The sequence below is a fragment of the Jaculus jaculus genome, chromosome X, assembly GCF_020740685.1.
Source record: "Jaculus jaculus isolate mJacJac1 chromosome X, mJacJac1.mat.Y.cur, whole genome shotgun sequence".
Lineage (NCBI taxonomy): Eukaryota > Metazoa > Chordata > Mammalia > Rodentia > Dipodidae > Jaculus > Jaculus jaculus.
The window spans coordinates 47,178,675-47,205,729 of record NC_059125.1 but is presented as its reverse complement, the minus strand read 5'-3'; the positions used below and the strand labels follow the sequence as shown (position 1 = coordinate 47,205,729).

Below are 27,055 nucleotides of genomic sequence, written 5' to 3'. Positions count from 1 at the left end.
GTGGTCAGGGAAGCTGGTGAACATGAGGCAGTCAAAACAAAATGACTACACCTCCCTGGCTGCAGGAAATATGCTGTGCAACTCAGTGCAGCATTGTGCATGCACACAAAGGTACTCGAGTGAGTAGACCTTTCACATCCCTTCAGAACTTGAGTTGCAGAAAGCCCTGCCTGTGGAATGGGTTACCTATAACTTACCATAGATGAGGGTCTAGGGAAATTCTGTCTATGCTTATAAAAATCCTTCTTATCAGAGATGGTGCCACATGCCTTTACTCCTAGCACTCTGAGAGGCAGGGGTAGGAGAATCACCATGAGTTTGAGGCCACCCTGAGAATACATAATGAATTCCATAATGAATTCCAGGTCAGCCTGGACTAAAGAGAGACCCTACCTTGAAAACACAAAGATAAAAATCCTTCTCTGGAGTGATATACTGATTTAACTTGTCTAAATTCTGAGATCAGCAGTCTTCCTCCACTTGTTGAGACAGATAAAAATGAAAATTCAAAGGGACAGAGATATCATAGCACTTCAGAGAAGAAGAAATACTAAGAGCATAATAATTTCTGTTTTATATTATTGCCCATTTTCCTTTCTAAACATTTTAGTTTTTTATTTTTTCTATATTTTCTTATGATTTACAATTTTGTACTTTAATTATTAAGCTATAGTGTTTTTTTTCTTTTTTTCTTTTTATTTATTTATTTGAGAGTGACAGACAGAGCAAAAAAGGCAGAGAGAGAGAGAGAGAGAGAGAGAGAGAGAATTGGTGTGCCAGGGCCTCCAGCCACTGCAAACAAACTCCAGATGCATGTGCCCCTTGTGCATCTGGCTAATGTGGGTCCTGGGGAAGTGAGCCTCAAACCGGCATCCTTAGGCTTCATAGGCAAGCGCTTAACCACTAAGCCATCTCTTCAGCCCAAGCTATAGTGTTTTAATCACCTTCTCACTAGAAAAGATTTTTGTTTTATAAAATTTTTTTGCACATGTAAAAATCTTCTTTTCGACATTTCTAAATCTACGATAGTCTTTCTACTGCCTCTCATACCTGCAACCCATATAATTTCCTTGTCATTCATACTTTATCCTCTTTTCATACTTTCTCTATTCACTACCTAAGTAGTGAGGCAGTTACCTTTAAAAAATCTATATACTACATTTACCCCAGTCAGTACCACAAAGCTACTGTCTCTAAGGAGACACAAGCAAGTGAAGTACACAGGTATCTTCTACTGTAAGTAAATGCCATTATTGCTGGTAAATCATTAAAGCTAACTTTAAATGACTCCCTCCTTCTAAATAGCAGAAGAAAGCATAATTCATACTAAAGACAATCCTACTGGAGGACTTACATAAAACCAAACCAAGCAAAAAAAAAAAGTAGGGGAAAGTTAAAACTGACAGACTCATTCATCAAAACACAACAACAACAAAAAACACAAAGAATATGAGACAACAGCCCATCATGAAACAGCCACAGCTTCACAATTCCCAATAATGGAAACCAAAGGCACAGAGATAGCTAAAATGACCCAAAAAGAATTCAGAGTCATACTTTAAAAAAATTAGCACTGACCATAAAAAGACCCGAGCAACTGAATGAAGTAATAAAATCAATTCCGACACTAGACAAGAAAGTTATCAAACAAAATGGAAACTTGGAAAATAAACTCAAAAACAAGGAGGGAAATTTCAGCAATCCTGAAAATATTCTTCAGACCTACATATGTAATAATGTGGCTGATAAAACAAACAGAAAATCCAAGCAATAAAATAATCTGAGATACAAACAACCCAACAAAGTAATATAAAAAAAATCAAAGCAACATAACCCCTCCAAAATTATGAATACTATAGTAAATGACCTCCAGTGAAAGAAACAAGGAGGAAGGGGGGACTGGTATTTATGTTCTAAGTAATTTAAGACAAAATGTCATACAGATAATTTAAAAGAATGATTGTAAGTATGTTTAGGCGGGAGAGATGGTTCTGCAGGTAAAGGTGCTTGCTTGCAAAGTATGCCAGTCTGGATTTGATTCCCCAATACCTATGTAAAGCCAGATGCACAAAGTGGTAGGCATAAGCATGGGGAGTTCATTTGCAGTGGCAAGAGGTTCAGGTACACCCATCCTCTCTCTTCTCTCTCTCTCTCTCTCTCTCTCTCTCTCTCTCTCTCTCTCTCTCTCTCTCTCTCGCTCCATAAATAATAAAAGTATGTTAAAAATAATCAAAGAAGAAAACAAATTTCTGAAGGAATCCCACGTAAACACATAACATCAAAATCAATCAAACTAAATAAGGATCGCAACACAAGATATGTGTAAGGAAATAAAAATAGTGAAGAAATAACAATCTGAAATACTGGAGAAGAAAAATATATTAAGTCAAATAAGAACCTATATAAATGTCTCACTGATAGAATGTATCAAGGAAAGGACAGAATCTCTGAGCTTGAAGACAAGGTTCAAGATTTAGAACATTCCAATAAAGAGAAAGATTAGTAAGGGATGAGTGAGAATTTCAAGGCATTTGGGACACAGTGAAGTGATAAAATCTAAGAATTCTAGGCATAGAAGGAGAGTTTCAATCCAAAAGCATAATAAGTATTTTCAACAAAATTATAGAAGAAAATTTCCCGAAGCTAGGGAAAGAAATGTGAATACGGATACAGGAAACATTAAGAACATCAAACAGACAAGATCAGAAAAAAATCTCTCCTCATCATAGTATAATTAAACTACTAAATACACATATAATAGAAAATACACTGAAAGCAGCAAGAGAGAAGTACCTAGTCACCTATAAAGGCAAGCCCATCAGAATGACAACATATTTCTTTACAGAAACTTTAAAAGCCAGAAGAGCTTAGAATGGTATATTTTAAGTTCTCACTGACAACTGTCAAGTCAGACTACCATACTCACCAAAGCCATCTGTTATAATTGAAGGAGAAAGAACATCTTTCAGTGATTAAAAAAAAAAAAAAGAACTAGCTAAAGAAAATATGATCACTAAGTCAGCTCTATAGAAACCACTTGAAGGAATCCTGTGGACAGGAGGAAAGGAAAAGCACATACATGAAGCCACAGGAGAAAATAAATTAGGGCTAAAGAGATGGCATAGTGATTAAGGCACTAGAATGTAAAGCTTAAGGACCCAGGTTTGATTCTCCAGTATCCACATAAGTCAGATTTTCAAGGTGGTGTACATATCTGGAGATCTTTTGCAGTGGCTAGAGGCCCTGGCATGTCAGTTCTCTCTATTTGCCTCTCTCTCTCTCTCTCTTCCTCTCTTTCTTCTTCTTCTTCTTCAAATAAATACATAAATAAAATATTTTTAAAGAATAAATCATGCTTGAATAATATTTAATGCAATTGAGGAATAGAAAAATATCAAGCACTACAAAATCAACAATAACAACAGGAATTAAAACATACCTTTCAATAATAACTCTGAATAGCAATACTCTCAATTACCCAATCAAAAGACACAGACTATCAGAAAAGCAGAAAGGCAGATCTTTCAGTCTGTTGTCTCCAGGAAACTCAGCTCTCCAAAAAGACAGACTCTACTTTATGGTAAAGGGGTGTAAAATGTCACTCCAAGCAAATAGGACCAGGAAATGAGCTGGTATTGCCGTTCTAATTAATCTCTGACAGCATAGAATTCAAACCAACATTTGGCAGAAGAGATAAAGAAGGTCATTTTGTACTGATCAATGGAGCAATCCAACAAGAGGATATTACAATTCTAAGCATATATGCACTGAACGCAGATGAACTAAGTTTCATTAAACAAATACTACTAGATTTAAAGTCACAGATTCACTTAAGCACAATAGTAAAGGGCAACTTCAATCCCCACTCTCACCAATTGACAGATGATTTTTGCAAATTGTAAATAGAGAAGCATCTGGATTAAATAATGTCATAGAATAAATGGACCTAACAGATAATCTTACAGAGCATTCCATCCAAATGCTGAAGAATACAGATTCTTAACACATAGAACTTCCTCTAAAATAGATCATATATTAGGACACAAAGCAAGTTTTAACAAAAACAGGAAAATTATAAAGGATTCTTTGTATTCTACCTGATTACAATAAGCTAAAACTACTCATCAACAGCAAGAAAGACTATAGAACATACACAAACTCATGGAAATTAAACAATACACTATTTAATGATGAGTAGTTCTTAAAGAAATCATGAAGAAAAGTTTTTAAATTCTAGAATCAAATGACAATGAAAACACAACATACCAAAACCTATGGGATACAACAAAGGCAGTTCTAAGAGGGAAATTTATACCATTACATGCTTATTTAAGAAATAAGAGGCTCTGAAGAGATGGCTCAATGGTTAAAGGTACTTAATTACAAAACCTGATGGCCAGGGTTCAATTTCCCAGTACCCACACAAAGTGAGATGCATAAAGTGGTACATTGTCTGGAGTTCATTTGCAGTAGCAAGAGGCCCTGGCATACCTGTTCTCTCTTTCTCTTTCTCTCTCTCTATCTCTAAAGTAAAAATATTTTTAAAAAAGAAATTAGAGAGGCCTCAAATAAATAACTTAATGCTGTACCTCATGGCCTCAGAAAAATAAGAACAAGCCATATGAGTAGACATAAGAAAATAATAAAGGGCTGGAAATATGGCTCAGCAGTTAAAAGGCACTTGCTTGCAATGCCCTACAGTCTAGGTTCAATTATCAGTACCCACATAAAATCAGATGCACAAACTGGCGCATGCATCTGGCTTTCACTTGCACTGGCAAGAGACCATAGTGAACCCATTCATTCTCTCTCTTTCTGTTTCAAATAAATAAATAAAACTAGTTTTAAAATATTTTTAAAATAGAAATAATGAAGCTCAGGGGAGAAATTCATGAGATACAAACAAAAAAGAAGCTATACAAAGTATCAATTTAAAAAGCTGGTCCTTAGAAAGGCTAAACAAGAGGATAAGCCTTTAGTGAAATTAAAAGAAGAAGAAAGAGAGGAGACTTAAATTAATGAAATTAAAACTAAAATGGGAACCATCACAACAAATACTAATAAAATCATAATGAGTTACCTTAAAAGCATATATTCCACTAAATTGAAAAATATAAGATAAATAAATTAATTTCTAGATCTATATGACCAAGATATATAAACCAAGATGAGATAAACCATTTAAAGAGACCTATAACAAATAATCATATCAAATAATTTTTAAAATATATTTGTATTTATTTATTAGAGAGAGAGAATGGGTGCACGAGGGCCTCAGCCACTGAAGCGAACTCCAGATGCATGCTACCTCCAAAACATTACAGGCTATTGCCAAGGTCTTTGGTTTCCCTTGAGAAACAGATGCTAAGACCCTATTGCTGAAGACTTCACATGCTTGAGTGGCAAAGTCACTGAGCTATCAAGCTGATACTGAGCAGAAAACCTTTTCCCTATAGACCAGTCAACTGAAAGCTGGAGAAAGCTGCACTTTGTGTAGCCCTATGGGAGACAGAAATCATCATCAATGAGAACAATGGACACTGAAAGCCTCAAGTTTGGCTAGACAGGCCAAATGACTGAATGAATACAATAGTGGCATGTCTGCTCTGGGGGAAATCAACTGCTCTCTAATTGGACTGGAGGCCCACTCTATGGGAGGGAATACATGCATGATACTGAAAACATAATCAAACACTTTATGGCAGGGAAGGTCATAAGCCTTAGGAGTATAAAGCCTGCTCTTGTCTTCATAAATGCATATATTAGTTTCACCAAGCTTCCCTGAAGGCACTATACTTAATGTTCATATTTGTAGAGACAGCTTCAGTTTCACTGAAATGAACTTCCAGACCAGGCACAGTTATGGAGGAAGGAATTTATTGAAAGTTAAAGATCCAGAAGAAGTTCCATAATGGCAGAAGAAGCTGGCCTGTTTTGTTTTTTCTTCAAATATATACATACATACATACATACATATATATATTTAGTTTTGTACTCAGTGAATACAGTCAATTTGGTACCATTATTAGGCTCATCCATGACCTACCCTCTCCCCTTACCCCCTCCTTGTTGAGGTATATGGGTCATGCATTTCATGCATTCTGGAGTTAGCCCACAGTTATGGGTAGGATAAATGTCTCTGCATACCATGCCCCAACATGTGGCTCTGACATTCTTTCCGCCCCTCACAGAACCAAACATACAGAGAAAAGCACAAGCCTTAAAGCCAAAAGCCACACAGCACAGCACACTTAAGGAACTCTAGCTATCACACTTTGGATATCTTTAGATTGACATTTCAAACCCACCATCAACCCTTAAGATTCACCCAGTGACACTGCCTCTAGCCAGGTGGCTTCAGATCCATATATTCAAACTACCACAATATTCATTTATTAATGCTACTATCACTTCTTTTTTGTAAATATTTTATATTTAGTTATTTATTTGACAGAGAAAGAAGGAGAGAGAGAGAGAGAGAGAGAGAGAGAGAGAGAGAGAGAATGGGCACACCAGGGCCACCAGCCATTTCAAATGAACTCCAGATGCATGCGCCTCCTTGTACATCTGGCTAATGTGGGTCCTGGGGAATCAAACCTGTGTCCTTTGGCTTTGCAGGCAAATGCCTTAACTGCTAAGTTATCCCTCCAGCCCACTACTCTTGATTCTAGTTAGAGAAGCTTCTCTTTTTAGTTGATGATTACCACTTGGATGACCCAAAAGGCAATATAGTGCTGAGAAGAAGGGACAGAGAAGTGTCCAGCACTGAAACATCTCTATCACACCCTCCAAGGTTCAGGGTCCATTGTGGAAGAGGTGGTAAAAAGAATGTAATAGCCAAAGGAAGGGTATAACTCCTTACAATGCAACTGTCCAGACAGAAATTGGCCTCAGTATCCATGACCTCATAGTGCCTAGCAATACCTACACAAGTCCCTCATAACAGGAGAAAAAGATGATGACATCAGAATAAAAGAGAGACTAATGGAGAGATGGAGGGGATATGACAAAGAGCAGAGTTATGAAGGGGAAAGTGGGGGAGGAGAGGGGAGGGAAATACCATGGTTTGCTGTCTGTAAGTATAGAAGTTGTCAATAATTTTTTTTTTAATTCGGATAGCCAAAGCAACCCTAAATAACAAAAATAAGGCTGGAGGTATTTCCATACCTGATTATCAGGTATATTTCAGAGCCATAGTAACAAAAATAGCATGATACCAGCACCAAAAACTGACATGTAGATCAATTAAACAGAGTAGAGAACCCAGATATAAACCAAGGCTCTACACCAATCTGGTTTTTGACAAAATGCAAAATTAAAAAAAAAAATGGCTGGAGAGATGGCTTAGTGGCTTAGGCACTTGTCTGCAAAGCCTAAGGACCAGAGTCCAATTCCCCAGGACCCACATAGAGCCAGATGCACAAAGTGGCACATGTATCTGGAGTTTGTTTGCAGTGGCTCGTGGCCCTGGCTCACCCATTCTTTCTATGGCTGTCTCTTCTCTCTCTCTCTCTCTCTCTCTCTCTCTCTCTCTCTCTCTCTCTCTCTCTCTCTCTCCTTGCAAATAAATAAATAAATAAATAAATAAATAAATAAATAAATATTTTAAAATGCAAAAAATATTCACTGGAGAAAGGACAGCCTCTTTACAAATGGTGCAAGGAAAGTGGATAAAGAATGACTCTGGTCTTCAATGTCTCTAATAGAGAGGGGTGGATCTGTTTCTGCTTAGTGGGGAGGGGGGAGTTTGCAGGGAAGCAGAAGGTCACATAGACAAGAGAGTCAAGTTTATGATTGAAGGTTACCTTGGCTCAGGCAGCAAGAGAGCTGGCCTTGCCCACCTAAACTTATTCTCTGACAGCAGGGAGAGTCTTAAAGTGATTGTATCTGATGTTTTAACAGTGCAGCTTATGGATTTCCTAAGATTAAAAAAAAGGAAATTTTCTTGCATTACTTTTTTAAAATGATAATTAGAATTTATGTGGCCTAGTACCAGTAAACCCCTAGTACATAACAGCCTTAACAACTTTAACTGGATAGTTTCTTTCTCCCTTTCTATAGCCCTGACTCATCATATGTCCTGATTGGAACTTAGCACCTTACCTTTGGGGAAAAGGATATGTCAAGGGTTGTCAATTCAACAATGTAAACCTTTGCTGATTACATCCATTGGATTGACATCTAGAATGCCACATTAAATTCCATTTCCATCAAAGTACAAGTATACAAAGACTGCAAAATTCCATTTTATTTAATTTCAGTGAGCCCACACATGAAAATATTATGCTTAGTCTTGTATTTATTTCTTCAAAAGACTCCAGATTTCAGAGAGCTAGTGTTTCGTTCTCACTCTCTAGCAAGTCAAAGTTTCATGTGGGTACATTGAGTTGGAAAGCTTTTCCATTTCCATTCCAATAGGAAGGCTCGGTTCTGAAGAGGCCTTGGGATGCCTAGAATCATCTCAAGGGAATCATGTGGATACAAGTTAGACCAACCTAAGGCACTGTACCAGCTGCTGCTAATAAGGGCACATCTCCTTTTCCAAGTCCATTCCAGCTTTTGGCAGAAAGTAGTGACTCTATTTACAAAGAAAAAGATTTTATTCCTTGTTTAGAAAAGCATTAAATACTTTCAGTTCTAATTAATTTAGACCCAAACATAATTTCAAAAGAAGTGACACTGGATAGCAAACACATTTTCACCAACTCTTCACATGAAAAATAGGAATGTAGCCAGGCATGGTGGCACATGCTTTCAATCCCAGAACTTGGGAGGCAGAGATAGGAGGATCAACGTGAGTTCAAGGCCACCCTGAGACCTCATAGTGAATTTCAGGTCAGCCTGGGCTAGAGCAAGACCCTACCTCAAAAAAAAAAAAAAAAAACTAAAAGAAAAATATGAATGTCTTCAATTTCATAAGTAAGCATTAAGCATGTTGCATTTTAAAAGCTTTGCTATAGCTCATGAAAAATAAAACCAGTTCTAATGATAAGAAAAGAACAATCATTTGAAGTACACCTAGGAATAATAATAGGCCTGCCAGCTATGGTGGTGTATACAGGTAATTCCAGCACTCTGGAGGCAGAGGTATCTTAGGCTACATAGCAAGACCTTGTTTCAAAAAATGAACCACTGACAAAAAAAAATAATAGTTTCCCAGTTCATTTTTGGAGGAGAATTAAAAGAGTGGTTCAAGTTACTTATTTACAAGTTCTGAACAATCTCTCCTAAATAGAAGATTTTAAGAGAAAATAGCTGTTTAAAATCATGTAACAGTCAAATGTGACCATGCATGCTTGTAATCCCAGTACTTGCTGAAGCAAAAGGATTGCACTGAACTTGAGGCCAGCTTGAGCTTCATATCAAAACCCAGTCTCAAGCAATGAAAAGAAAAAAACCTAATAACACAAGAAAGAAAGAGCATGTGCACAAATGTGATTTCTGTTGCAATGAAAACTAGTGATTAACTTAGGTCATATTTCAGGAGACTGTGTTAATATACACAGTGATGCAATAAGCATCAAACTACAAACAGCAATGAGCCACAATTCTCTTAGTATTCAGGTAGACTAGAAGTGACAATAAAGTCAAACCTTTACTCCAGCTCTATCAGTTACTTTTTTTTCCAGTTACTTTCTTATTGTTGGTGAAAAAAAAAAATACTGGACCAGGAGCATCTTAGGGAAGGAAGGGGTTTATTTTGGCTTACAGTTTAAAGTTACAGTCCATTATAGTGGGGAAATCATGGTGGCAGGAGCATGAAATAGCCTGAAGTCCACAGTGAGGAATCAGGGAACATTGAATAAGGTTTTTAAAACCATTAATTAAAAAAAAAAAGTAATAAGCCAGGCATGGTGGTGCACACCTTTAATCCTAGCACTTGGGAGGCAGAGGTAGGAGAATCACCATGACTTTGAGGCCCCCCTAGACTATATAGTGAATTCCAGGTCAGCCTGAGCTAGAGTGAGACCCTACCTTGGAAAACCAAAAATAAGTAAATAAATAAATAAAGTAATAATAGGTGGAGAAATAAGAACATTTCAAGACAAACATAAATTGAAGCAATTCATGACAACAAGGCAACACTGCAGAAAATTCTTAAAGGAATACTATACATGGAAGAAGAAAGATAATGTCATTGTTACAGTCCAGTTCACATTGCTGTTAGAAATCACCCAACCAAGAGCAGCTTCTGGGAAAAAGAGATTTATTTTGGCTTACAGGCTCGAGGGGAAGCTCCATGCTGGCAGGGGAAAACGATGGCATGAGCAGAGGGTGGACATCACCCCCTGGCCAACATAAGGTAGGACACAGCAACAGGAGGGTGTGCCAAACACCGGCAAGGGAAACTGGCTTTAATACCTATAAGCCAGCCCCCAACAATACACTCCCTCCAGGAGGCATTAATTCCCAAATCTCCATCAGCTGGGAACCTAGCATTCAGAACACCTAAGTTTATGGGGGACACCTGAATCAAACCACCACAGTCATCTATGAGAAATCAAGAAAGATTACATTCCACAATAGTATACCTTCAGGTTCCCTGGATTTGTACCTTATGGAAACAGTGCTTGGATGGATCAGACCCTGGGACTTTTTTTTTTTTAACTTCCAACTGCTTTCCAATTTCTGACCATCTCCTCACTGCCTCCAGCTTCCAGGATAAGCCAACATCATCCTTATGTGATTCACTCTATTGCCAACCAGCCATGATACTATAATCAGCTCCAGGTTACTGGGATGAACATCTAACCAGACACAGTTTGTGCGAGGAATAGGTTTATTTCAGCCTTCCAGATCCAAGGGAAGTTCTGTCAATGGTTAAAAAGAAGCTGGCTCCCTTTCCTATATCCAAGCAGAAAAAAGCTACCAAAGAGCCAGTAAGCACCAAAAGCAACAAACACAAACCACCAGCACATAAAGTGTTCACTCTACATCTCAAAGCAGGAATCAAATATCCCCTCAGTGGCATGTCCTGTCCAACAGTAATCTGCCTGCTAGGGGCTCAAGTAGGAAGTTTAATAAAAAATGAATGGCTTTGAGCTGGGCGTGGTGCTACACACCTTTAATCCCAGCACTTGGGAGGCAGAGGTAGGAGGATCACTGTGAGTTTAAGGCCAACATGAGATTACATAGTGAATTCCAGGTCAGCCTGAGCTAGAGTGAGACCCTACCTTGGGGAAAAAAAAAAGTCAAAAGTGAATGAGTTTATGGAGCCAAGCATTTAGACTTTCACATTGAAACTACCACACATGATCTCCCAGATTTGTTAAAATTATTCCACCAAGGTGGATGCTGCCATCAACTGGTCAATTTGCACCTGTGGACCTCCTACTCCTTCCTCTCTCTCGGTTACTATTTCAACCAGGACAATGTGGCTCTGCAGGTTGTAGATCTCTTCTTCTGTGAGTTAGCTGAGAAGTGCAAGGACACTAAACCTGTGATCAAAATGCAGCTGAGCACTCTTACAGGATGTGCAGAAGCATTTAAAGCACAGTGGGAGAAAACCCAGAAGGCCATGAAAGACAGGTTGTTACCTGAACCAAGCCTTTTGAATTTCCATGCATTGTATTCTACCTTCACAGACCTAAATCTCTGTGACTTCCTGGATGAGGAGGTAAAATACATCCAGAAGATGGTCAACAACCTGAACAACCTTCAGGGACTGGTGGACTCCCACCCATCACTGGGTAAGCATCTCTTTGAGTGGCTCACCCTCAAGCATGGCATGGCTAGGAAGCCCCATAGCCTTCCAGGGGCTCATTAGCTCTGTGTCAATCATCCCTATGGCCTCCACCGGATCCTCTCTAGTCACTAGACAACTTTTTAATTATGCTGGAGCCCTTTCTAAGCCTCCAAGTAGGTCTAGGACCTCAACAAAGGACCTAAAACTCTGAAATCCCTAAAGGAAAACACAGGGAATACCCTGTAAAATATAGGCATAGGTGCTGGAGAGAGGGCACGATGGATAAGACTACTTTCTGAGTAAGCATGAGGGTCTGTGGGAACCTAAAACCACCTGAATTTGATTCCCCAGAACCCACATAAACATCTGGGTGTGGCCATGCATATCTGTAACCCTGGTCTTGTGGGAATAGAGAATAGAAAGTTGTTAGGGTTCATGTAAATATCAGCTATGGAAACATGTGTGTGAGTGATGTATGTGGACACCCAAAGTTCTTACACTGGGTTTGCACATCTGCACACACATCCACCCATACTATCACACACACACACATGTACAAATATATAGATAAATATAGATATAGATCGATAGATAGATATATCTGTATACACACACACACACACACACACACATATATATACACATATACATACAGATAGGTGGACATAGGTTAAGATTTTCTGAATAAGACTGGTCACTTGGGAAATAAGGCTAATCAACATATGGGAACTCATGAAATTAAAAAAGCTTCGTCCATCAAAGGAAACTATCAAGTGATTGGAGAGTAGCCTAACAAGTGAAGAAAAATCTTTGCCAACTATATATCTGACAGAGTATCAATATCTAGAATATAAAAACAACTTAAAAAATTAAACATCACTGTTGTCAAACTTCCTCATAAATATTTTCTAAATACCCACAGATTAGCTCTCATCTCAGCCCTGGTCAATGAGAGGTGGTTAATGCAAATACTAACTGGTCAAGCACTGAAAATAAGTAGCTGATGAGGGTTCATCCTTACAAGGGGTGTATACATCATCCCCTCTAGGGCTTAGGGGAAATTGCAAAGTTGAGGTGGAAAGAATGTATGAGCTGAAGGATGAGAAGGAGTGCTATAGAACTCTATCACCTGGATATACGACAAGCCCACTGCACTTCTGAAATCAAAGCAGCTATGCAGTTACCTGCACAAGATCTGCATATAATAGGGTCAGACACCATTCTGTTATGGATAGAGGAGGCGCTTAAGAAACCCACTTCTCCCTGATGAGCATTCGACAGAGATAAGAAAAAGGAATAGGGACTTCCAGGTGAGATGGCAGTGTAGTGACCACTCCTGGGGAAGAAATAAGCAGAAAGCCGCAAAATAAAATCTTCTATCAAACAGTGAAGGTGTATAAGAAATTATCAACCTCAGCAGAGAAGTAGGAGAGACCCAGAGCTTCTAGAGACTACAGAATCAGGCAGAAGCAGTTCCAGTAGCAGTGCTGGTCTGTGCAGCCAAGGCTGCCCGGCTCTGCTTGAGCCACAAGAGAAGCCAGATGAAGGGGTTTTCCACTCACACCAGCCTCCTCACAAAGTCAAGAAACCTGAAGAAGAGAGCAGGTACCATTTACTAAGCCGTGAAGAGGATCACAGGGACCAGCCACACAGCTCTGGCACAACTTCAGGCACCCTTCACAGCCTCCTCTCCCCCAACTACCAACACTAGAAACCACTGGAGAGCTGGGGGAAGGGAACTCAGCTACACAGCACACAGTACAAGCAATCAGAGAAGCAGACCCACCAACCCAGCCAGTCCAGCTGAGCCTACAGTGTAGTAAAGAGGAACCCAAGCAGACACACAGCATAGCTGAGACCAAAGCCATTGCAAAGGGTAACAGAGCCTGCTTACACCAGGTCAGTTCCTGCCACAAAGCCTAGTATACAGGCCTGCATTGGAAGTGCTAATCACACCTCACATGTCAGGACAAGTTATGTGTTAGAGCTGACTGATGGTCAGTATTGCTGTTGTTAAATAAGCTGTTTTTTGGACTTGTTCTTTGTTGCTTCCTGATTTATACTGCCTTTGTCTTCTTCTTCTGTCATTTGTGGGAGCAGGGTCTCACTCAGTCCCAGGCTGACCTGGAACCCTTTACAGATCAGAAATCTCAGCCTCCTAATTGACAAGATTAAGGGAGTAAGGAAACACCCACCCTTAGGGACTTTGACCTTGTTAGATTATCTGTTTCTTTTAATACCCACTCTTACATAAATACTCCATGTTGGGTTTATTGAATATGTATATTATTCAGTTGAATTTTAGAATTTGCCTATATTTTGCTCTACCTGGCCTACTAGTACACTTGCATAGCATGCAAACATAACACCTGGGTCACTTCTGCTGTTAAGATAGTACCCTGAAGATATATAATGTCAGATTTATACATCTAAGAATGCTGCAGATAATTAGAAAACCCAATCATCAAATTAACACAACGTGCAAAACTCTCTACATTATAATACAGAAAACACAAAAAATCAAGACAACATAATTCGACCAAAAATGATAAATCCACCAACAATTACCTCCAATTAGAATGATTTAGATGAAATACCTGAGAAAGATTATAAAATAATGAGTATAACTATATTCAAAGAAATCAAAGAAGAAATTAAATGAATCAAAATAGAAAACAAACTCCTAAAGGAAAACACAGGAAACCAACTTAATGAAATAAGGAGGTCAATAAAAAATATGAGTAAGGAAACAGAAATACTGAAGAGAAACCAATCAGAAATACTACAAATGATAAGCACAGTAAGTCAAATAAAAAACTCTGTAGAAAGTTTCACCAATAGACTGGATGGAGAGAACAGAAGATCTTAAAAAGACAAGTGGCAGATCTAAAACAGTCCAATAAAGAGAAAGACAAGATAATAGGAAGGTATGAATGGGAATTTCAAGATATTCAGGACACTATGAAAAGATCAAACATAAGAATGCAGGGTTTAGTAGAAGGAGAAAAATTTTACTACAAAGGCATAGTAGGCATTTTCAATAAAATCATAGAAGAAAATTTCCCCCAAATTGTGGAGGAGATGCTAATGCAGATAGATACAGGAAGCTTTTAGAACAAAACCTAGAAAGAAGCTTTCCATGCCGTATTATAATTAAGCTACTAAACACACAAACCAAAGAAAATATATTGGAAGAAGTTAGAGAGAAAAAACAAGTCACTTATAAAGGCAAGCCCATCAGGATAAGAGCAAGCTAACTCTGACAAGGAAGACTTGGGCTATAACACAAGGCCTGCCCCAAGTGACACACCTCCTCCAGCAAGATTCCATCTTTCAAAATGCCATCATCAGCTGGGGACCAAGCATTTACAACACATGAGTTTTGGGGGACATCTGATTTAAACCATCACAATAGGAGTTTACACTGAGTCAGCCATTATGGAAAGCCTTGTGGTGATTTCTCAAAAAACCAAAAAGTTGACCTAGCTATACCATTTCCTAGGCATATAATCAAATGACTCTATATCCTACAAGAGAGATACCTGCTCATCCATGTTTCTTGCTGCTCTACCCACAATAGTTAAGAAATGGAATAAGCCTAAATGTCCATCAACTAAAGAATGGATAATGAGCATATGGTACAAATACACACTGGAATTCTATTCAACTATAAAGAAATATGTAATTTTCAGGAAGAAGGAAGAAACAGCAAATTATTCATACTGAATAAGGTAACCCAGACCCATAAAGATGAACCACATGTTCTATTTCATATGCATATCCTACCTTTGAATTTTTAGATTTGTATGTTTAAGTTGTAGTGAGTGTCTGTAGAGGTTGGAAAGCTAGGAAGGGATCTGGAGGAGGAGGCAGAACAAGTTATATGAAAGTAGAGGAGAAGAGGATTAATCAAGAAGGGAGAACAGGGATGGAGGAGAGGAAGAGTGGAGTAGAGAGGAGTAGAGGCTTAACCCAAACTAAGTATGAATTAAAAAGCCATCTGAAGACTTGATATTCTGTATGATAATTAAAAGTATCATTTTAAGGGTTGGAGAGATGGTTTAGCAGTTAATGCACTTGCCTACAACGCCTAATAACCAAGTCTCAATTGCCCAGTACCCACGTAAGCCAGCAGCATATGGAAGGCAAGGGTTTTTTATAGCTTACAGTCTAGAAGGGAAGTTCTACCATGGCATGACAGAGCAGAGGCTTGGTATCACATCTTGCCACAATAGCTAGGAGGTAGTAGCAATAGTGAACAAGCTCTGGAAATGAAGACTTGGTCCGTAACACCCCAAGGTCTGCCCCAAATGACACACATCCTGCAGCAAGGCTCCTCCTCCCATTGTCATCAGCAAGGGATTGTGCAGTAGACAGCTTGACATCACTGAGAAGAAATTCCAGACCAGGTATAGTTATAGAGGAAAGGAGTTATTGAAGCTTACAGATCCAGGAGAAGTTCCATAATGGCAGAAGAAGCTGGCCTGCTATCCCTGGCTCAAAGACAGAAAGAAGCCACAAGCAGGGGGAAAAAAAGCCACACCACACAGCACACTTCAGGAACTCCAGGCACTTTACATATCTTTAGACTTAAATTACAAATCCACCACCACTCCTTAAGACTGTACCCTAAGATCCACCCAGTGACACCTCCTCCACCCAGGTGGCTACAAATCTAGATTACAAAATATAATAAAATCTTCAATATGTTGGGGGACATTCATTTAAACTACACCAGATTGAGTGTGAGACTTAATCACCTGAGACAATGGAGGAAATTTTACATTGAAACCACACCATACAATGACATAAAAAAATATTTTTTAAAGAACTGCACATATTTAGTTTGAGTAAGAGTTACATAGAAATAAAAGAGAGACTGAATGAGAGGGGAAAGGGTAATGATGGAGAGTGAAGTTTCAAAAGGGAAAGTGGGGGAGGGAGGGAATTACCATGGGATATTCTTTACAGTTATGGAAGTTGTCAATTAAAATAATAATAACATTTTAAATGAGTTACATGCTACCTTCCTACTCCTATTTGAAGGCTTCTGTGAAAGAACAAATGAAGTTATTTGTTTTAGTTTCAAAGGCAAAATTAAAGCCAATAATTGAAAATCACATAGAGGAAAACTTGAACTTGGCATGAGGACATACTTTCTGTTAGAACCAATCAAAACTAGAACAGGATAAGTGGGAAAAAAGAATCATACAAAAATCAATAAACATAATAAATCATGTAAATAGATCTAAGGACAGAAATCGCATTATCATTTCAATAGATGCAGAAAAGGTCTGCAACAAAATACAGCATCCCTTCAAGATAAAAACACTGAAGAAACTAGGGATGGAGGGATTTTAGCTCAACATAATAAAGGCTATATATAACAGACCTAAGGTACATATGAAAACTTGAAGCATTCCCATTGCAATCTGGAAAAAGAAGACGGGGTGAGTATACACTCTATCCACTGCTATTTAACATGTGATTTTCAATTATTGGCTTTAATTTTGCCTTTGAAACTACTTGTGGTAGTTTGAATATATGGCCCCCAATATATTCAGTGTTTTATTAGCTTCTAGTTTGAATCTGCAGCCACCTAGCTGGAGGTGGTGTCACTGGGTCCAGTGACTTGCAGTCCAGCCCTAAGGCATGGTAGTGGGTTTGAGATCGCAATCTAAAGATATGCAAAGTGTGCCTAGCAGGAGTCCCTGAAGTGTACTGTGTGGCTTTTGGCTTTTGGTTTGTGGCTTCTCTCTCTCTGGTTGGCCTTTCTTCTGCCATTATGGAACTTACCCTGGATCTGTAAACTTCAATAAATCCCTCCCTCCATAATTATGCCTGGTCTGGAAGTTCATCTCAGTGAGCCTGAAGCTGTATGCCACAGAAGTTGGCACCAAAGAGTGGGCTGAGAGGAACATGACCATGTGTATTTTGGTCTTTTGAACCTTTTGTGTTGGAGCAATGGGCATGGACTTGGTGCTTACAACTGAAGATGCCTTCTGGAGCTGTAAGCCAAGTTTTCTGATGAGAGTTTGAGAATGCTATGTGCAGACAATATTGAACATCAAGGCTTGGATTATGAGCTTTCTAAGGGGAAGGAAAGACTGCAGAAGACTTGTTGGAACTGGGCTACTGGCATAAGTGCTGGCTACATTCTGCTGCTGAGGCCCACTGACTTTGATCAAGGTTAAGTTTGTAATGGACTTGAATGTACTTGGCCAAAGATATTGGAATGAAAGTTTTAAGATTTTAAGTTGGAAAACCACAAGCAAGTCAAAATTACAAGCACTGAGGCTGGTTTTAGGTTACTGAAGCTGCTATTGTCAACACGTTAGCAATCTTAAGGAAGATGGCCCAAGCGCTTTACATTAAAACAATGGAGAGGATGCCTGAGGAAAGACTATTATGGAAATGCAAACTCTTTTGGAAAAGAGTTGAGTAAAGGAACCTGCTTTTCATGGTTACAATTTATTTCATCTCTGAATTAAGAATATAGCTGTATCCTTCACACCTGGTATTAGTTTTAGAAGCATGAAAAATATATGTAGGTGTTATGAATTGCACACGGTTCCAGAAGCCTCTGCTTAGATGGGGCATGAGGCAGGGTGTGATGCCATGATCGGCTGAAAGAGCCTTTGGAAGATGAACCATGGTATATATGAAGATCCAAAGATTTTTTGGATATACCAACACTATGCAAGGGCTACCATGTAGTGCACTGTGGGCCTGAGATGGAAGTGTTCCCTAGCTACTCTGCCCAGCTGGAAGGGTGGAATTGGAAAACCTGCAGACTGTCAGTCTCTGGTTATATTGGATTTGAACTGCAGAAATTTGATGTTTGTTTAATAGTTGTTGAATTTGCATTGTTCTAGTTTCTCCTTGCCATGCCTTATACCAGTTGAAAATGTTTACTCTGTGCCTTTATATATTGAATGTACATAACTTATTTGATTTTCCAGGACTCACTATCTTAAGTTGGTAAAGACTGTGGGGACCACTGAAATTGGACTGAATACAATTTATAATGTGTGATGAGTTTTTTAATCTGTTGGGAGCCAGGGGTGGAATTGTGGTAGCTTGAATATATGGCCCCCAATATATTCCGTGTTTTATTAGCTTCTAGTTTGGATCTGCAGCCACCTGGCTGGAGGTGGTGTTACTGGGTCCAGTGACTTACAGTCCAGCCCTAAGGTGTGGTGGTGGGTTTGAGATTCCAATCTAAAGACATGCAAAGTGTGCCTAGCAGGAGTTCCTGAAATGTGCTATATGGCGTTTGGCTTCTGTGGCTTCTCTCTCTCTCTCTCTGGTTGGCTCCTCTTCTGCCATTATGGAACTTTCCCTGGATCTATAAGCATCAATAAATCCTTTCCTTCATAACTTTGCCTGGTCTGGAAGTTTATCTCACTGAACCTGAAGCTGTCTGCCACAACACTTGAAGTCTTAACTTGTACAATAAGATAAGAAAAAGAAATAAAAGGGTAAATGAGTTCCCTAGATCTATTTTTCCTTCAACTAAACCTGGGTCCCTTCCTGGAAAGAAGTTCCCCTATCCTCAATTAAGATTCCTGGGAGGAATAACCCTGAACCTAGAATTGTGGCTGACTAGCTCAGCCCCCAATCAGACATAGAAACTTGGCTTCAGAACTAGCTAGCTCAGTCCCCATTAAGAGCCTATAAAAGACCCCAGTTTAAATCTGTAGGTGGGCACAAAAACAGACACAATGGGTCAGTGGAATAAAATAGAGGTTCCAGATAAAACTTCTAATAACTATGGCCTCTTGATCTTTGAAAAGAGACCAAAATCACACTGGAGAAAAGACAGTATTATTAACAAATGGTGCTGAAGAAACTTAATAACTGCATAAAGAAGAATGAATCTAGATCCTCTTTACTCATACAGCACAGAAATTAACTCCAAATGGATAAATGCCTCAATAATAGACCTGAAACTGTGAACTGACTAGACAGGAGGACAGTCCAAGATGTAGGCATTGGGAAAGACTATCTGAATATAAATTCAATAGCCAGGGGATGATAAACACCCAAGCATTGCAATCTCATGAAATTAAAAAGATACTGTATAGCTAAGCAAACTATCATCAGAGTCAATAGACAACTTGCAGAATGGAAGAAAATCTTCCCCAGCAATACATCTGACAGAAGTTTAATATCTAGATTATACTAAGAACTTAAAAAACTAAGCAATAAGAAAATCAACCCACTCCAAAAATGCAGGGAACTAAAGAATTACCAAAGGAAGAAATACAAATGGCCAATAAACATCTAAAAAAAAAAATACAACATCTTTAGCTATCAGGGGAATAAAAATTAAAACTATCTTGACATTCCACCTCACTCCAGTCAGAATGTCAATCATTAAAAGATCAAATGATGGGCTGGAGAGATGGCTTAGCAGTTAAGCGCTTGCCTGTGAAGCCTAAGGACCCTGGTTGGAGGCTTGATTCCCCAGGACTCATGTTAGCCAGATGCACAAGGGGGCGCACGCATCTGGAGTTCGTTTTCAGTGGCTGGAGGCCCTGGCATGCCCATTCTCTCTCTGTCTCTCTCTCTCTGTCTGTCTCTCTCTCTCTCTCTCTCTCTCTCTCTCTCTCTCTCTCTGTGTGTGTGTGTGTGTGTGTGTGTCACTCTCAAATAAATAAATAAAAATAAACCAAAAAAAATTTTTTTAAATCTAATGACAACAAATGATGATGAGGGTGTGGGGAAAGGGGAGCACTCATTCAATGTTAGTTGGAATGTAAGTTTGGGCATCCATTTTAGAAATCAATATGAAGTGTTCTTTAAAAATCTAAAAATAGATCTACCATTTGACCCAGCTATGCCACTCCTGGGCATATATTCTAAAGACTTGACAGTTTACTATAGAGATACTCGCTCAGCTATGTTTGTTGCTACTCTATTCACAAGAGCTAGGAAATGGAATAGGCTTAGATGTCATCAACTGATAAATGGATAATTAAGATATGGAACATATACGCAATGGAATTCTTTTCAGCAGTAAGGAAAAATGAAATTCACAGAAAAATGAAAGGACCTGGAAAAAATTATACCAAGTGAGTTTACCCAGCCTCAGGAAGACAAATGCTACATGTTCTCTCTCATACGTGGATCCTAACATGGAATAGTTTGATTTGTTTATAAGTTATAGTAAGCATCAGTAATACTGGTTAGGAAGATAGAATTAGGCTTGAAAAGAGGAGGAGGGAGGGATTAGAAGATGACATAATAAACATGCAAGTGAAGGGACAATACAGGAGGTAGAAGGGTCTTGGGGAGACATGCATAAGGGACAGAGGGGAAGTGGGACTCACAAAACTAAAGATGGCAAGGGTTAGTATTATAGAAACTTACTTCTTACTAACTTACTTCTTACTAACTAAACTTACTTCTTACCAACTCAGAGAGAGAGAGTGTGTGTTTGGTCATAAGTACCCTGCTTGGGTGGAGAAAGTTTTGCCCTAACACCATAAAGTATTGTACGTGAATCCCAATACCAGAAGTAGGTCATGACAGTTCTCTGGCTAAGTAGAGAGGTTATACCCATAAAGTTCTTCTAATTGTATATGTTTGTCCCCTCTGATCCATGTTTCTCTCACTCTCAGTTAGGGAACTTGCTTTTCACAGATGGTGGCAAATTCCAGGTAGACCCAGAACCCATCACAATGATTTGAAGAGAAAGCCTAGTGCCTATCATAAAATGAGTATTCTCTGTCACACCAGCAAAAGCCCAGGAACTTCTACAGAGAAAACGATAGATTATATATGAGTGCTATTTCAGGGGTAGCCTGAGAACCTTTTCCATGATGATGGAAGTAGATGCTGAGGAGACTCAAGAATGATCAAAGCAAAAACTAAGAGGCTTCCAAGAGCTCAGCACTAAAGGAGATTTCTAACATACCCTCCAAGACTCAGGTAACCTTGTGAAATAGGGAGCATAAAGAATGCAAGAGACACATGGGGAAAGGTATACTGTGGAGACATTATCTTCCCCACAGAAACTGAATGATGTAACCCCACTGTGACTACCCCACTAAGAATGGCCCTCATAGTAATAAGGGTTGGGGAGTGGACATAAAAGTATAGCCCAATGGGAATATGACCAATTTGCAATATGTTCCCATACTAAAGTACCCAGTAAAATTTAAGCTGGGCATGGTGATGCACACCTTTAATACCAGCACTCAGGAGGGAGAGGTAGGAGGATCACTGTGAATTCAAGGCCACCCTGAAACTACATAGTTACTTCCAGGTCAGTCTGGGCCACAGTGAGACCTGACCACAACCCCCCCCCCAAAAAAAAACTTAGGTTCTAAACAACAAAGATTAAAGAGGGTGCCAACATTGTGGAATTCAGTATGGGGTTGCTAAAACAGCTAAAAATAGATTTACCACATGATCCAGATATACCATTTGTAGCAGACAGATTCAGGTTCACTGAGATGAACTTTCAGACCAGACACTGTTATGGAGGAAGGGATATTTATTGAAGCTTACAGATCCAGGGGAAGTTCCATAATGGCAGAAGAAACTGGCCTGCCTTCACAGGTCCAAGCAGAGAGAGAGAAGTACAAGCCAAAAAGCCAAAAGCCACAGCACACTCCAGGAACTCCAGCTAGGCACACTTTGCATATCTTTAGATTGAAATCTGAAACCCACCACCACACCTTAAGATCACCCACTGACACTACCTCCAGCCAGGTGGCTACAGATGCAAATTACAAACAAACAACTGAATATATTAGGAGTCATCTATTCTATTCAAACCACCACATTCTGCCCCTGGCCCCCAATAGATTTATAACCATTACACATTGTAAATTATACTCAGTTCAATTTCAAAGGTCCCCACAGTCTTGACCAATTTAAGATATTAAGATCTGTAAGATCAAACAAGTTAAACATTTCTGACATATAAAAGCACAGAGTAAACATTTTCAACTGGTATAAGGCATAGCAAGGAGAGACTAAAACAATGCAAACTCAACCACCATCAAACAAACATCAAATTTCTGCAGTTCAAGTTCAATACAACCAGAGACTGACAGGCTCCAGATTTTCCAATTCTGCCCCTCCAGCTGTGCAGAGTAGCCAGGGAATACTTCCATCTCAGGCCAACAGTGTGCTCAATGGTAGCCCTTGCGTAGTCCTGGTATATCCAAAACATCTTGAGGTCTTCATGCAAACCACAGTCCATCTTCCAAAGGCTCTGTCAGCCTATCAGGGCATCATGGCTTGCCTCATGCTGCATCTCAGCAGCAGCTCCTGGAACCGTGTGCAATTCATGACCACTCCTCACATTTTCCAAAGGCTCTTTCAGCCTATCAGGGCATCATGCCCTGCCTCATGCTGCATCTCAGCAGCAGCTCCTGGAACCGTGTGCAATTCATGACCACTCCTCACATTTTCCAAAGGCTCTTTAAGCCTATCAGGGCATCAGGCCTTACCTCATGCCACATCTCAGTGGCAGCTCCTGGAAGCATGTGCAATTCACAACCACTCCTCACATTTTCCATGCTTCTGAAACCAATACCAGGTGTACAGGACACAGCCATATTCTTAATTCAGGGACAAAACAAATCACAGCCTTAAAAAGCAGGTTCCTTCTCCAGTCAACTCTTTCCAACAGTGTTTGCATTTCTATGATAGTCTTTCCTCAGGCATCTTTTCCATGCTAAAGCAACTGGACCATCTTCCTTTAAGATTGCTAATGTGTTTGAAAATAGCAGATTCAGTAACCTAAAACCAGTCTCAGTGCCTGTAATTTTAACTTGCTTGAGGTTTTCCAGCTTAAAATCTAAAATCTTTCAGCCCAATATGTCTATCCAAGCACATCAGTCCATTACAAATTTAACCTTGATCAAACTCTCTGGGCCTGGGCAGCAGGATGCAGCCAGCCCTTATGCCACTAGCCCAGTTCCAACAAAGTCCTCTGCAGTCTTTCCTTTCTCTTAGAAAGCTCATAAGCCAAGTGTCAAAGTTCAATCCTGTCTGCACTTACCATTCTCAGACTCACATCAGAATAGTCCATAAAACTTGGCTTACCACTCCAGAAGACATCTTCAGTTGCAAGCACCAAGTCTATGCCTATTCCTCCAAAATAAAGGTTCCAAAAGATCAATATCCACATGGTCAGGTTCATATCACCCCACTCCTGGTACCAAGTTGTGTAGAGACACATTCAGGTTCACTGAGATGAACTTCCAGACCAGGCACAGTTACGGAGGAAAGGATATTTATTGAAGCTTACAGATCCAGGGGAAGTTCCATAAATGGCAGAAGAAGCTGGTCTGCCTTCATAGGACCAAGCAGAGAGAGAGAGAACTACAAGCCAAAAAGTCAAAAGCCACAGCACACTTCAGGAACTCCAGCTAGGCACACTTTGCATATCTTTAGATTGAAATCTGAAACCCACCATCACACCTTAAGATCACCCAGTGACACTGCCTCCAGCCAGGTGGCTACAGATGCAAACTACAAACAAACAACTGAATATATTGGGGGCCGTCTATTTTATTCAAAACACCACACCATTCATTGGCATATACACTAAATCATATACACATTACTACAGAGATACTTTTTCATCTATGTTTATTGCTACTCTAGTAATAATAGCTAGGAAATGGATCCAGCTTAGATGTCCATCAACTGATGAATGGATAATGAAGATATATTATATTTACACAGTGAAGTTTTTAGAAAAGTTTCTATGTATTTATTTTTTGTTTTGCAAGAAGAGAGATGCAGACAGAGAGGGACACAGAGAAGGAGGGAGATATAGAATATGGGCACACCAGGACCTCTTGCTACTGCAAATGACCTGCAGATGCATGTGCCACAATGTATATCTGGCTGATGTGGGTACTGAAGACTCTTACCTGGGTTGTTAGGCTTTACAGGTACATGCCATAACTACTAAGCCATCTCTCTAGTGCCACAGTGGAGTTTTATTCAGCTGAAATATAGAAAAAAAATGAAATTTTGAAATTTGCAGGGAAATAGATCTGAAAAAGATTATAGTAAGTGAGGTGACTCAGGCTGTGGCAGTTTGAACATATGGCTCCAAAGACTTTGGTGTTTTATTAAAACTGAGTTTTCAGGAGTTGGATAGATGGCTTCATAATTAAGGCACATGCCTACAAAATCAAAGGACCTAGGCTCAATTCCCTAGGATTCACATAAGCCAGAGACACAAGGTGGCACTTGCATCTGGTTTTCATTTGAAGTAGCTGGAGGCCCTGGCATGCCCATTCTCTCTCCCTCTCTCTCTCTCTCTCTCTCTCTCTCTCTCTCTCTCTCTCTCTCTCAAATAAGTAAATAAAAATAAAATCCTGAGTTTGCAGCTTCTGCTCCTAGCAGGCAGACTCCTGCTATGGGGGGGGGGGTGCTGCAAAAGGGCCTGTCACTGGGGTGGATTTAAATTCCAGACCAAAGGTATGCAAAGAGTTCTGAGCTCTGAAGTCCTGCTTGCTGCAGGTTTGTGCTTGCTGCTTTTTTTTGTCTTTGGGTTTATGAAAAGGAAACAGCTTCTTCTGCCATTGATGGAACTTCCCCTTGTTCTGTAATCTGAAATAAGTCCCTTTCTCCCATATAACTGTGTTTGGTTGGATGTTCATCTCAATAATGTGAAACTGTCTACTACATGTAAGGTTTGGGAATGATCAAGCCCACAGAGACCACTCTGAGGCAAAGATGGAACCTTTATTTGGGAAAAACATGAGCTTCCAGGACTGACTCTCAAGAGTGGAAAATAGCCATCCTGAAACTCCAGATAGTGGGCTGTATAGAGCTCGTCAGTTGGGGAATGGTGAGGAAGGGAAAATAACTCCTTTGTTCTTTACATTAGCCATTTCAAATAGCTAGGGTGTGATTCCAGAACATTGACAAGGTGACCTGAGAGATAAGGGAAACCAAGACCTGGGGGCATTGTTAGGCAAAGAAGGGATAATGGGTGGGCAAGTTTCTTGAGGAATGTGGATGACCCACTTCCTTATGTCTGTTGCCTTCCTACTGTGTTTGGTGACTCCATTTTGTCCCGATCTAACATTCCAGCCTTTTGTTAATGATAAGAGACGAAGGTTAATTTTTCATGCTTACTATACCTAACACTACACAGGCTCAGAAAGTCAAATGTCACATATTCTCTCTCTCTCACACACATGGATATTAGCTTCAAATGCTTAGACTTGTATGTGAATTGAAGGAAAAGTCAGTTGTAGATACCAAGAGGGTAGAAAGGGGCCATGGGGGAGAAAGGAGAGGGCAGATCTCAAGGAGAGAGTATAGTAGATAGGAAGTAGAGGGGAAGAAGACAGGGTAAAATGATCTAAGTGAGGTCAAGGCTGAGATGGAGAGAGGAGGTAGGAGGAGTGATAATCAAAATTAAAGATGTATGAATAAGCAAAAATTTAAAAGAGGGGACTTGGAAATTGGCTCAGTTGCTAAAGACACTTACTTGCAATGCCTGTGGACTCAGGTTCAATTCCCAAGTCATAAGTTCCCTGGTGGTCTAGTGGTTAGGATTCTTCACTCTCAGGTCCTAAGCCATCCATTTAAGCCAAATGCAAAAAGTGGCACAAGCATCTGATGTTCATTTGCAGCAGCAAGTGACCCTCCATTGTCCCTGATACCCCACCCCACATGTTCTAATTAACTGATTGATTGAAAAAAAGGGGATGGAGAGATGGCTTAGCAGTTAAGGCATTTGCCTGCGAAGCCAAAGGAGCTAGGTTTGATTCCTCAGGTCCCACAAAAGCCAGATGTACAAGGGGCACTTGCATCTGGAGTTCACTTGGAGTGGCTATAGACCCTGATGTGTCCATTCTCTCTCTGTCTGTCTCCTTTCCCTCTCTCTCTCTCTCTCCTTGCAAATAAATAAATTTTAACATTTTTTAAAAAGAAAAAAATAACCACTGTTGAAAGATAAGTGGAAAAAACTCTTGTACATTGTTGGCCCTTGTGGTGGTTTGAATGTAAATGTATTTTCCTCCATAGCCTGAGGTATTTTTTATTACTATTAACATTCCTACTTAGTCTTAGCATGTGGATCCCTGCTGGAAGAGGTGTGTCACTGGGGGCAGATCTTAAGTCTAGCCAAACTAGGTGTGTCCAGAGCCAGCTTGTGCTTGCTGTGTTGGTGTTTTAATGGCAAATTTTCTTTGCATTTAAAGGTGTAAACAACTATTGCCAGCTCTATTAAAAGCAGTTGAATCAACTCACAGAGAAGGTATAGGAAGAGTCATCACACCCCCGGTTGAGATTCAGGTACACCCTGCGCCAGTTGTATACAAGAATGCACGAGGTCTTGTGGCCTCAGGGGGAAATAGAGTATATAGAGGGCAAAAG

The 27,055-nt window shown here is 39.7% G+C and overlaps 1 protein-coding gene across 1 annotated transcript; it reads left to right on the top strand.

Moving 5' to 3' along the window:
• The first annotated feature begins 22 nt into the window (after positions 1 to 22).
• LOC101606606 (ferritin light chain-like) lies at positions 23 to 11,767 on the top strand. Its single transcript, XM_012950448.2, has 2 exons — positions 23 to 119; positions 11,265 to 11,767. Exons 1-2 carry the CDS (start codon positions 23 to 25, stop codon positions 11,765 to 11,767), a joined length of 600 nt encoding a protein of 199 aa, XP_012805902.2.
• The last annotated feature ends 15,288 nt before the right edge of the window (positions 11,768 to 27,055 follow it).